We start from the raw sequence: 12,293 nt of genomic DNA, 5'->3' as shown, positions 1-12,293 counted from the left end.
GAGAGGATCTTTCTCTAACAAATTATTCCACGGAGACAAAAGTTGGAGGACCACCATTGTAAATGATCCAAATACATGTAACTCATTGCGGTGGGTGTTTGTTTTCAATTACAGTATACTAGGGAATAATTATATCACTAGAGTTACAACAGCCACTAAGTACTACAGCTAGAAAAAACCTATTGAACCTGTCTATCGTTAAATAAATGGAGATCTGACACTGAATAGGTAACCAAACCCTTTCTAGATTAGTGCTCTATAAGGGCTGTATAGGTCAACCTGCCACCACTAATGTAATTGGTACATTGTAATGCCCTTGGAAAATAATTGGGGGAACTGCAGACAGCTTTGATCCAAAAACTATTCACGTCAGTGGGAATCTTTCTGTTGACTTCAGTGGTGTTTGGATCAGACCCTAAAAGAATAATTTTGTTGTTTCCCTAACTGTTGGATATGTAATCTGGTAAACTCATGACACTGGGAGGTTACTGTCTTTTTAAATGGAGTCTCCTCTAAATCTGTTGTAGGAGACAGGAAAAAGGAAAATAGAGGAGAGTAAAAGTAAGCAGTGCACATAAGGACAAAGGAAGAAAGTCAAGTGGCTGCAGCAAGGACTGCTTAGCTTTTTAGTTTTTGTTCAGTGAAGTTCAAGGAAGTGTAATTGAAGGATTTCAAAATTGTGAGTTTTATAACTGCAACATCCTTTGCAGTCGGTGAATGGAGAGAGGGGGAAAAGTGTGAGTAAACAAAGAATGTAAATGTGGATATATACTGCTCTATGTATGCTAGAGTCCATAAGTTATCTACTAGTATATGAAAACTACACTCTATATTATGCCTTAAACATACTAATATATTGTATTAAAAATTAAAAGAACATTAAGGTTGCAGAGTCAAACACTCCAAAGTTACGAAATGACAGAATTAAGGTTGCCTGTGCCATCTTAATTCAGCCCCCTCCTACATGTGCATTATATTATTGTGACTTTATATGACACTGAAAGTTTGTGGCAGAGCTAAGAATGGAACTCAGCTCTCTTGGGTACCAGTCCAAAGCCTTAAACACAGAAACATCTCCTTGTTGTTCTTACAACCCTCTGTCTTATTCACTGTCCATTCCATGCATCTACAAGGTCCTGTAGATCATGCAATTATAGACTGCATCATAATGTGTATATACACAAGAGGTCTGAATTTTTTAATAGAATTTCCGATTTTGCTGCAGCCAGGAACCTGACATTTTGTTTTGTCCTCTTGCCCTGCTAAAATCTACCTGCAGCTGTCTTTAACTCTCCAGCTTTTCCCGTGAACAGAACGGAGTTAAAGCACTGCTGGTCCTGGCCCAAGCATACCCCTGCTCTTATTTGCCATGGCAACTGGGAATGAAGGATATTTAATGCAGATACAATAAGTTAGACTTACCACCTAATTTAGGAGGTGCTTGCTACAGAATTTGGTACTACTATGCAGCAAAATACTCAGAACCCTGATTACACCTTATCAACAAATAGCCAGTATATGTAGCCTCAGTACCATCTCTATATTCTAATGCCATTATAATACCCTGGAGACGTCCCCTCTAGGTCCCTGTCCAAAATTTTGGACCAGCCAAAGAAGAGACTGCCCCCAAGAGAGTCTGTTTGCTGGTTTTACTTTGATCCTTGTGTATGTTGGGACAAGATTTAGAGAGTTTAGCTTGTGCTCTGTGCCCTTTCAATGCTCATGCAGTACAGGTGCTATCAACAAAGCTCATGATTGTATGTCTCACAACTGAGACTTAAGCAGATCTCAGTAGTTGGAGGGGGAAACGCATCATTTGGTCGGAATACTTATCTTTTAAAGTTTCTGGCATTATAAAGGTAGAGTGCTGCTTGAAACCTTAAAGTTGTTTGGTTTTTTGAAGAAAGGTTAGTATCTCAGTTTCCGCACAGACTCCCAGCTGAAGGCAATTTGTGTTTATTTTGATAGAGGGAGTGGAGAATAGGTAGAAGTAGCTGTGAATGAGAGGGTGACCATAAAATAGTCACCTCTGTGTTGCTGAGAACAGCTATTGGGCTAGTTGGATTGCTCTATGATGAGATTTTTCTTTTGTTCTGCCTCTCCCTCCTGTCCTTGATGTGCTATTCTCTGCCTGAAGGATATTAAAATATATTTTGAGACTTTGGATCTTACTGTAAGGGAAAGAAAGGAAGCTTTCTGATAGAGAAGTAGCCAGGGGCAATAAAGAAAGCCCATAAAAATAAAGCTACAAAGGAAATCTTTTTGGTAGACAATGATTTGTTGACAATGGCAATGCCCTTCTAGCTGAAGCTGGAAAGGAATTCTCAGAATCAAATTAATCATTTCAGATAAAGTTACCAATAGAAAATGCAAAGTAATGCACATTGGAAAACATAATTCCAACAACACATATAAAATGATGGGATCTAAATTAGCTGTCACCACTCAAGAAAGAGATCTTGGGGTAAATCTCTGAAAACATCCACTCAATGTGCAGCGGCAGTCAAAAAAGCAAACAGAATGTTGGGAACCATTAGGAAAGGGATAGATTATAAACAGTAAATATCATATTGCCTCTATATAAATCCATGGTACACCCACATCTTGAATAGTGCATGCAGATGTGGTCACCCCATCTGAAAAAAGATATATTGGAATTGGAAAAAGTTCAGAAAAGGGCAACAAAAATTATTAGGGGTATGGAATGGCTTGCATGTAAGGAGCAATTAATAAGACTGGGACTTTTCAGCCTGGAAAAGAGACAACTAAGGGGGGACAGAGGTCTATAAAATCATGACTGGAGTGGAGAAAGTAAATGAGGAAGTGTTATTTACTCCATCATAACACAAGAGCTAGAGGTCACCAAATGATGTTAATCAGCAGAGGTTTTCTTCACACATCACACAGTCAACCTGTGGAACTCCTTGAGCCAGAGGATCTTGTGAAGGCCAAGACTATAACAGGGTTCAAAAAAGAACTAGAGAAGTTCATGGAGGATAGGTCCATTAATGGCTATTAGCTAGGATGAACAGGCATGGTGTCCCTAGCCTCTGTTTGCCAAAAGTTGGGAATTGGCGATAGTGGATGGATCACTTGATGATTACCTGTTCTGTTCATTCCCTCTGGGGCACCTGGCATTGGCCACTGTTGGAAGACAGGATACTGGGCTAGATGGACCTTTGGTCTGACCCAGTATGGCCGTTCTTACACCAAATGTATTTGCTAGAATGTATTAATATATATTTTTTAAAATGTCTGATGCCTGTAACATTATTGCCACTAATTCAGTGCTTTAATGGCTGTTTCTGTATTGTTAATGCTAAAACTATAACAAAACAATAGAAAAGAAAAAAGAAATTCAGCTACTTCTAGAGTGGATGATAATAGCTGTTTAAAAAAGCATAGCGGCCAGAAACAACAGTTTTGCAGAAGAAGTGAAGAGTAACATTGTATCCAATTGAAACTATGGGAGAAATTTAGCTAGGCAGAATGTAATTTTAAAAAATGGAATTTGGCCAAGTGATATGAGTTATAGTAATATTCTTTAGAGGCTTGCGATTCTCTCTTTCAATCAGAAAACTAAAAAATTTTACTGATGCTCTTCATTTTGGATACACCAGTATAGACTGATGTATTGGTTGCTTTTCAACAAATGAGTGACAGGAAGTAGGACCAATCAGATTTTCCCAAAGGTTTTGATAAAGGAGATAACAGTAGTCCTACCCCCTCTCTCTCTGCTTCTTGCTTTGTCTTGCTCAAAGATGCTCACAATAAAATGTGCTTGCTTCATCATGTCTGCATGAAAAGGAATAAGAAATTCAGGATGGGGAAAAAAGAGGGAATAAGCAGGCAGAAATCTCTTGCTTCTGATTTCCCATTTCTACCCTCTTTTATGCTGGTATCTTTGCTTGCACTGTCTTCACAGCTTACAAAATAGGGTGTTTAAAACCCAGGGTAGACCCATTTTGTTTCATCTGCCCTATCCTTCTTTCCTCCCTTTCTCACTTTTCTGTTTTCCTTCAAACTGGGAGCCTTGTCCCAGCTGCAGGTTAAATTTACTAACCTACCTAAATGCTGCCCAACTGCCTCCAGAGAGCTGTGACTGAGTTGGGAGAGGAACAATTGGTTTTCCTTTGAAGCATCCTACTGGAACTTCAACTACAATAACACTTCAAGGGTAACAGCTACATCCCCTGCTAGGCTCAGTCCCCGCTCTCAAGAGGCCGTCAAGTTGATTTTACATTAAAATTTAGATTAGACAGCTGAATTGTAAGCAAATTTGCAGTGCCCGGTACCATTTTTTTAACTGCAGAGTTGAGAAGAGAGAAAATAGGGGGACAAGGACAAGAGCGCCAAAAGCAAGCAGCTGTAATCTGCTCTTCCAATCCATCTTTTCTGAGCTCTCCCATATTTATATACGTATTAGCTATGCATTTTTAACGATAGCTAGTGGCCCAGGGACCATGTTTAGTTTTATTTCATGAGAACTGGAAGTAGCCTTTGAGCATTAAATTGTTGCCAAAAGAGCAGTGAGATGGATAGGATATAGGAGTCTCGGGGTCAGGCACTCCCAAAAACAAATTTCAAATGAAAAAGACTTAATCCAATAACAATGATCCATCCCACTGCGAACATTAGTGGTCTGTTGGTATGCTTGAAGTGGCTGAAGGTAATTGTTTTTGCCTTTGTGACTTACAGAGATGGGCCCAAGCTGCATACTACAATTAGAATCTAGACTGATTTACCCCAAAATCGGTGGGGTTTGGATCCAGGGTTTTGGTGTGAGCTCAGCTTTACTCACAATGTGCTTGAACTATGCAGCAGTACAACACCAACACACTGGCAATAATTAGTTCCTATGCTGAATTATCTGGGTGAATTACAACCCCAGTGCTTAAGACCATCAGACTGAATGTCCTATTTTCCAAGGATGGTGTGACTTTAAAAAACAAAAAAAACAAAACAAAAAACTTTCTATTTACATAACGTAATTATTAAGTGACAATTTGACACTAAATAGGCAAGTTGAGTTTTACATTTTAAAAAAAAAGTATTTTTTACCCAGGCTACTAACCGGTATTATCGCAGTTAACATGTAAAAGGGAAGATCTTTATTGTCATTAATTTTCACAGATAAAATGTAAGTATTATAATACTCATCTTATCTGAAATACAAGGACTTAGAGTTTTCACTTGCCTAAGTTTAACACCTCAGATTTGAATAACTGTACTTTAATTTCTATTTTAAGTCACAAGTCTGATTAGTTTAAATATCTTTGAATTAGTGAAGTGATACACTAGCTACTGGGTCTTCTGCTAAGGGATGATGAGAAAGCCAAGTCTGATGATGAATCTAAGGTAAAGATATTTCATAGTAAACATGGAAGCTTCAGATATCAGAGTTAACATAGTGGCAGATACTCTATTAAAATAGGAAGTGCCAGCATCAGTTAAGATTTCAAAGGAAAAGGTGGTTTGAGAGAAGTAAGAAGCTTCATTAAACTCCATTAATGTTCCCAGTAGATAAATTTTGCATCTAAATTAATTCCTTGATTCCACAGAATGCAGCACTACTGAGCTTCGACCAATGATGCAAAGAGATTTACATGAGCTGAACATCTGTGATTTCCTGACTGACCTTCTAAATACAATTTTTTGTTAGAATTACGTTAGTTGCAGCTTTAATAGTTTGGATTTTTTCAATAAAAAGACAGCTGTTTGAATTTAATTCATTCTATATCCTTACAGGGTCTTCATTCTGGTGCCTACTGGACATTGTTCCTATAAAGAACGAGAAAGGAGATGTAGTACTGTTTCTGGCCTCTTTCAAAGATATAACAGATACAAAGGTGAAGATTGCTCCAGAAGATAAAAAAGAAGGTCTGTATAGTTTCCAACAAACACTGATAAATACTATTGATACTTCACGTTTTGAGATATAGTCACCATTAAATAAAGGAGTTGGGGTGGAAATTCTTTTGAAGTTCCCTTTTAAAAGTCAAAAGAATACATTTATGTAGGACTTATGGGGCTAGAAATGTAACCAAAATCAAAGAACTAATGATATGGAAAATGCAATTTTGTTCTGTTTTATATTCGTTTTAATTTAGATCTTGCTCCACATTCTACAAGTTAAGTATCAGGGGATAGCCGTGTTAGTCTGTGTCAAGGTTCCTTCCCCACTCTGAACTCTAGGGTACAGATGTGGGGACCTGCATGAAAAACCCCCTAAGCTTATTTTTACCAACTTACGTTAAAACTTCCCCAAGGTACAAACTATTTTACCTTTTGCCACTGGACTTTATTGCTGCCACCACCAAGCGTCTAACAAATATATAACAGGGAAAGAGCCCGCTTGGAAATGTCTTTCCCCCCAAAATCCTCCCAAACCCCTTTCCTGGGGAAGGCTTGATAAAAATCCTCACCAATTTGCATAGGTGAACACAGGCCCAAACCTTTGGATCTTAAGAACAATGAAAAATCAATCCGGTTCTTAAAAGAAGAATTTTAATTAAAGAAAAAGTAAAGAAATCACCTCTGTAATCAGGATGGTAAATACCTTACAGGGTAATCAGATTCAAAGCATAGAGAATCCCTCTAGGGAAAATCTTAAATTACAAAAAGACACAAAAACAGGAATATACATCCCATTCAGCACAACTTATTTTATCAGCCATTTAAACAAAACAGAATCTAACATATATCTAACTAGATTGCTTATTAGCCCTTTACAGGAGTTCTGACCTGCATTACTGCTCTGGTCCCGGCAAAAGCAACACACACCCCACCCGCTCCAGCTTTGATAGTATCACCCCTACCCCACCCGCTCCAGCTTTGAAAGTATCTTGTCTCCTCATTGGTCATTTTGGTCAGGTGCCAGCGAGGTTATCTTTAGCTTCTTAACCCTTTACATGTGAAAGGGTTTTTTCCTCTGGCCAGGAGGGATTTAAAGGTGGTTAGCCTTCCCTTTATATTTATGACAGTCTGTATCCACAAAAACAACAAGGAGTCCGGTGGCACCTTAAAGACTAACAGATTTATTTGGGCATAAGCTTTTGTGGGTAAAAAACCCCACTTCTTTAGATGCATGGAGTGAAAATTACAGATGCAGGCATTATTATTCTGACACATAAAGAGAAGGGAGTTACCTCACAAGTGGCAAACGAGTGTTGACAGGGCCAATTCAATCAGGGTGCATGTAGTCCACTCCCAATAATAGATGAGGAGGTGTCCATTCCAGGAGAGGCAAAGCTGGTTTTGTAATGTGCCAGCCATTCCCAGTCCCTATTCAGGCCCAAATTGATGATAAATTTGCAAATAAATTTTAGTTCTGCTGTTTCTCTTTGAAGTCTGGTAAGCTAAAACCTCTCCAGCACATTATCAACGATCTGCAACCTATCCTGGAAGATGATCCCTCACTCACAGAGCTTGGGAGGCAGGTCAGTCCTCACTTACAGACAGCCCCCCAACCTGAAGCAAATACTCACTAGCGACTACAGACAACACCACAGAAGCACTAACCCAGGAACCAATCGTTTCCTACTCTGTCCCCATATCTACTTTAGCAACACCATCAGAGGACCAACCACATCAGCCACACCATGAGAGGCTCATTCACCTGCACATCTACTAATGTTATATATGCCATCATGTGCCAGCAATGCCCCTCTGCTATGTACATTGGCCAAACAATATAATGATTGGACATGTCTGCATAAAGATGTTTACTAATAGGATTTTCTTTCAACCTTTGCTGTCTTCTCTCTGTCCTATACAGAAAAGACCTTCCACCAGCTATTCATTGGACATAATCAAAGAGGGCATAGCAAAACTTACTGATTTCTAAACTATTGAGCATGTCATTTGCAACCACTGCCTTGAGTTCCTGTTATCTATTCTATCCTGAATCCCTCAAAACCCCACTGAAACTACTCTTGCCAAGATCCTTAATGATTTCTTAATGGTCACATCTCAGGATATCTATTCCAACCTCATCCTCCTTAACTGCTCTGCTAATTTTGATGCTGTTAATCATGCCTTCCTTCCTGAAATCTTGTCCTCCCTGGGCTTTCATGATGACGTTCTTCCCCTGGTATTCTCCTATCTCTCTGGCTGCTCTTTTGGCATCTCTTCCACAATGTTGTCATTCTGCTTCCATAGGATCCCATTCTTGGCACCCTCCTCTTCTTGCTCTAGACTGTTTATTTGGGTGATCTCATTTGCTTACACAGCTTCAATTACTATATTTATACTAGTTGATTGCCAAACTAACTGCCCATTCTTGACTAATTTCACTTCATCTTGGCTCAAATCTCAGATTCTGTCTCTGACCTTCCCTTCTGAATGTCTCGGCAGCAACTCAAACTTAACATACCCAAAAAAGAACTCCTCATGATGCCATCCTTGAAATTGCCACTCATCTTGTGCTCGCTCAAACAGCTGAGTTTTCTTCCACACTGCTCCTATGTATGTAAAGTTCTCCTTGAATTAATCTGTATGTAAACCACTACCTTCTCCCAAAAATCCACTGCTGCTATGAAGCCGACAAGAAATCATCCAAGCAATGATGGCTAGGTTGTACAATAGCTTACCAATGGAACCACATGATGTTAACTTCATTTCCTAGGTCATCTCTCTACCCTTCAGTCTTGTTGTTTGTCACCCTTGCTTGTTGCTTCTTCTTTCAAATCAGACAGTAAGTTCTTTGGGCCAGGAACCAGATCTACTTGTATGTTTGCACAGATTCTAGCACAATGCATTCCCAATTGCTATATGCTTCCCCAATATAAATAATAGTGACTGGTAGTAATGGAGTCTACAAATCCCATACTGAGCAGAGGCAGAAGGAGGAGGGGAGCTTCTCCTGCCTGCAGGCAAGCAGTTTGACCACACTCCCATGCAGCTGCCACAACTGCCAGTCATGGAGGGAGGCACCTCACCTGCAACCCATGATGGGGGGGAAGGCCTGCTATAAGAGGAGGATGATCAGAGAGGGAGAAAAGGCAGAAAGGCCTGGGACAGGGAAGGGACAACACCCCTGCACCAGGCTGCCTCCAGGAATAAGGTCCAAATTGACACAAGCAGACCCCGGGCCTAATTAGAGGCTACAGTCCAAGGAGTGCCCTGATCGGGGACTAACCAAAGGAAACCAACAGGGAGCAGTAGAGACCCCCTGCAAAATCACACCAAGGACCGGTGACACAGGCGTTAGAGGGCAATGAACAGTCTCAGGCTAAAATGACAGGCTTGAAACGGCCTATATAACATAGCCAGAAATTTGTAATATTTACTCTTTGGCCTGATTCGGATTTATATTAAGATTATTTCACACCGCTCTGGCAGTGTACAGGGGATTGAAAGTGGCTGTAAATATATATAATAAATTCCCACTGACTTTAATGGCTGCATGATCATTAATACTTAAGGATACTTTATAACAGCATGTTGTATACTAAAGATCAGTTCCTGCTATTATTCTGCCTAAAAGCTCCCACTGAAGTCAGTCTTGACAGACAATGGCAGGATAAGGCCCTACTGCTTCAATTCTGCACTCATATATGCACATGCATACCACCAAAAGTTGGGAAAAAGTGCATTTAAGGGACTGTAGTAGTCTCTCTGTCAGACAGCTGCTATGGCAATCTGCTACTGTCCTTCAAAAGTAACTGTTATGCATTTAGTGCCGCTGTTTCTTTTTTTTTAATTAACAAGCTCTTTTGCTGGATAGTAAGCATGTTGTAACTTTCCACCGTTTACACTGTTAATTTGCCTTTACAAAAATAGATTGTTTTCCCAACCCAGTAATATATCAGAGAAATCCCACCATCCTCCTTGTTTCTTTAAAAATACCTATAATCAAGCACTGTTGTAAAAGATAGCTTTTCAACACCCTCTTTGCCAGATTTGGAATACTGTAACAAAATTGATGGTCTTTTCTTTCCAACGTACAGAAAATCTCTTATTTTAGAAAAGCAATTGTTCCCATCAGAAAGGAGGGGAAAACAGTAGTTGTTTTGCAGGGCAAAAGTTATTTCAGTGCTATGTACTAAGTTGGGAAGCCTATTGGCTAAATTCTGATTGTGCTTACATCTTTTTAAATCTGAAAGCAAGCAGATTTAAACTGGAGTTACTGAGATTAGAATCTGGCCCTCAGTGTTGGAAAGTTTAGGCCTCTATTCTGCTTTCATATACACACAGTAATGTTCTTTGACTTCTCTGGCGGTTACAGTTGTGTTTCTTAGAAAATAATTGGCCAAACAAGTAAAACTTGAGTCCTGATTATCAATGCTTAATCTGAAATCCTGTAAAAAAAAATTTATGGTGGAGGAAATTAGGCTTCGGTAAGAGGGGCAATATTCATTGTGACAGTATTCAACCCCCTAAAGTACCTTATGGAGACCATTGTATTAAATTTATGAATGTTTTCTGTATGATTGAGTTCTATTCCATGGGGGAGGTATACCATAGCTCCTCCAGGAACTAAAAATAACAGGGGATGATTACCTTTGGTAATCTGATTGGGGTGGGGAGGAGTTAAGGCTGAACAGCCTCCCAGAGAAACTAAATGAATCGTTTGCATTGTTCTTAATGGCTGAGGATGTGAGGGAGATTCCCACACCTGAGCCGTTCTTTTTAGGTGACAAATCTGAGGTATTGTCACACACTGAGGTGTCATTAGAGGAGGTTTTGGAGCAAACTGATAAATTAAACAGTAATAAGTCACCAGGACTAGATGGCATTCACCCAAGAGTTCTAAAGGAACTCAAAAGTGAAATTGCAGAACTACTTACTGTAGTTTGTAACTTACCATTTGAATCAGCTTCTGAACCAGATGACTGGAGGATAGCTAATGTGACCCTAATTTTTAAAGGGCTCCAGAGGTGATCCCGGCAATTACAGACCAGTAGGTCTGTCTTCAATATTGGGCAAATTGGTTGAAACTATAGTAAAAAAACAGAATTGTCAGACACACAGATGAATGTAATTTGTTGGGAAAGAGTCAAAATGATTTTTGTGACAAGAAATCATGTCTCCCCAATCTACTAGAATTCTTTGAGGGGGTCAACAAGCATTTGGACAAGGGGGATCCAGTGGATATAGTGTGCTTAGATATTCAGAAAGCCTTTGACAAGGTCTCTCACCAAAGTCTCTTAAACAAAGTAAACTGTCATGGGATAAGAGGGAAGGTCCTCTCATGGATCGGTGACTGGTTAAAAGATAGGAAACAAAGGGTAGGAATAAATGGTCAGTTTTCAGAATGGAGAGAGGTAAATAGTCATGTCCCTGAGGTTTCTGTACTGGGACCAGTACTATGCAATTTATTCATAAATGATCTGGAAAAAGGGGTAAACAGTGAGGTGGCAAAATTTGCAGATGATACAAAACTTCTCAAGATAGTTAAATCCAAAGCACGCTACAAAGGGATCTCACAAAACCGGGTAACTGGGCAACAAAATGGCAGATGAAATTCAATGTTTTTTAAATGCAAAGTAATGCACATTAGGAAAACATAATCCCAACTATACATATAAAATGCTGGGGTCTAAATTACTTCGAGATCTTGGAGTCATTGTGGATAGTTCTCTGAAAACATCCATTCAATTTGTAGCAGCAGTCAAAAAAGCTACCAGAATGTTGGTAATCATTAAGAAAGGGATAGATAATAAACAGTAAATATCCTATTGCCACTATATAAATCCATGGTACCCCCACATCTTGAATAGTGCATGCAGATGGATCGCTCCATCTCAAAAAGATATATTGGAATCTGAAAAGGTTCAGAAAAGGGAAACAAAAATGATTAGCGGTATGGAACAGCTTCTATCTGAGGGGAGATTAATAAGATTGTGACTTTTCAGCTTGGAAAAGAGATGACTGCGTGGGATATGATAGAGGTCTATAAAATTGACTGGTTTGGAGAAAGTAAATAAGGACGTGGTGTTTACTCATTCTCATAACACAAGAACTAGGGGTCACCAGGCAGCAGGTTTAAAACAAAAGGAAGTATTTTTTCACAATGCACAGTCAATCTGGAACTCTTTGCTAGAGGATGTTGTGAAGACCAAGACTATAACAGAATTCAAAAGAGAACTAGATAAGTTCATGGAGGATAGGTCCATCAATGGCTATAAGAAAGGATGAGCAGGGATGGTGTCCCTAGCCTCTGTTTGCCAGAAGCTAGGAATGGGCGATGAGGGGGTGGATCATTTGATGATTACCTGTTCTGTTCATTCCCTGTGGGGCACCTGGCATTGGCCACTGGCAGAAGACTGGATACTAGGCTAGATGGCTGT

General features: G+C 39.6%; 1 protein-coding gene across 1 annotated transcript in view; it reads left to right on the top strand.

The window, feature by feature from the left end:
• The window catches only part of KCNH8 (potassium voltage-gated channel subfamily H member 8), a gene marked incomplete at its 5' end in the record, with an annotated part of 388,500 nt that overhangs the window by 138,033 nt on the left and 238,174 nt on the right, over nucleotides 1-12,293 (top strand). Inside the window, one exon of the mRNA XM_084621376.1 lies at nucleotides 5,749-5,880. Within this exon, the coding sequence (XP_084477502.1) occupies nucleotides 5,749-5,880 (132 nt within the window). The remainder of the gene's footprint in view (nucleotides 1-5,748; nucleotides 5,881-12,293) is intronic.

Source organism: Lepidochelys olivacea, assembly GCF_965140295.1.
Source record: "Lepidochelys olivacea isolate rLepOli2 genome assembly, chromosome: 2".
NCBI classification, from domain to species: Eukaryota; Metazoa; Chordata; order Testudines; family Cheloniidae; genus Lepidochelys; species Lepidochelys olivacea.
This window is presented reverse-complemented; position numbering and strand designations above follow the sequence as displayed.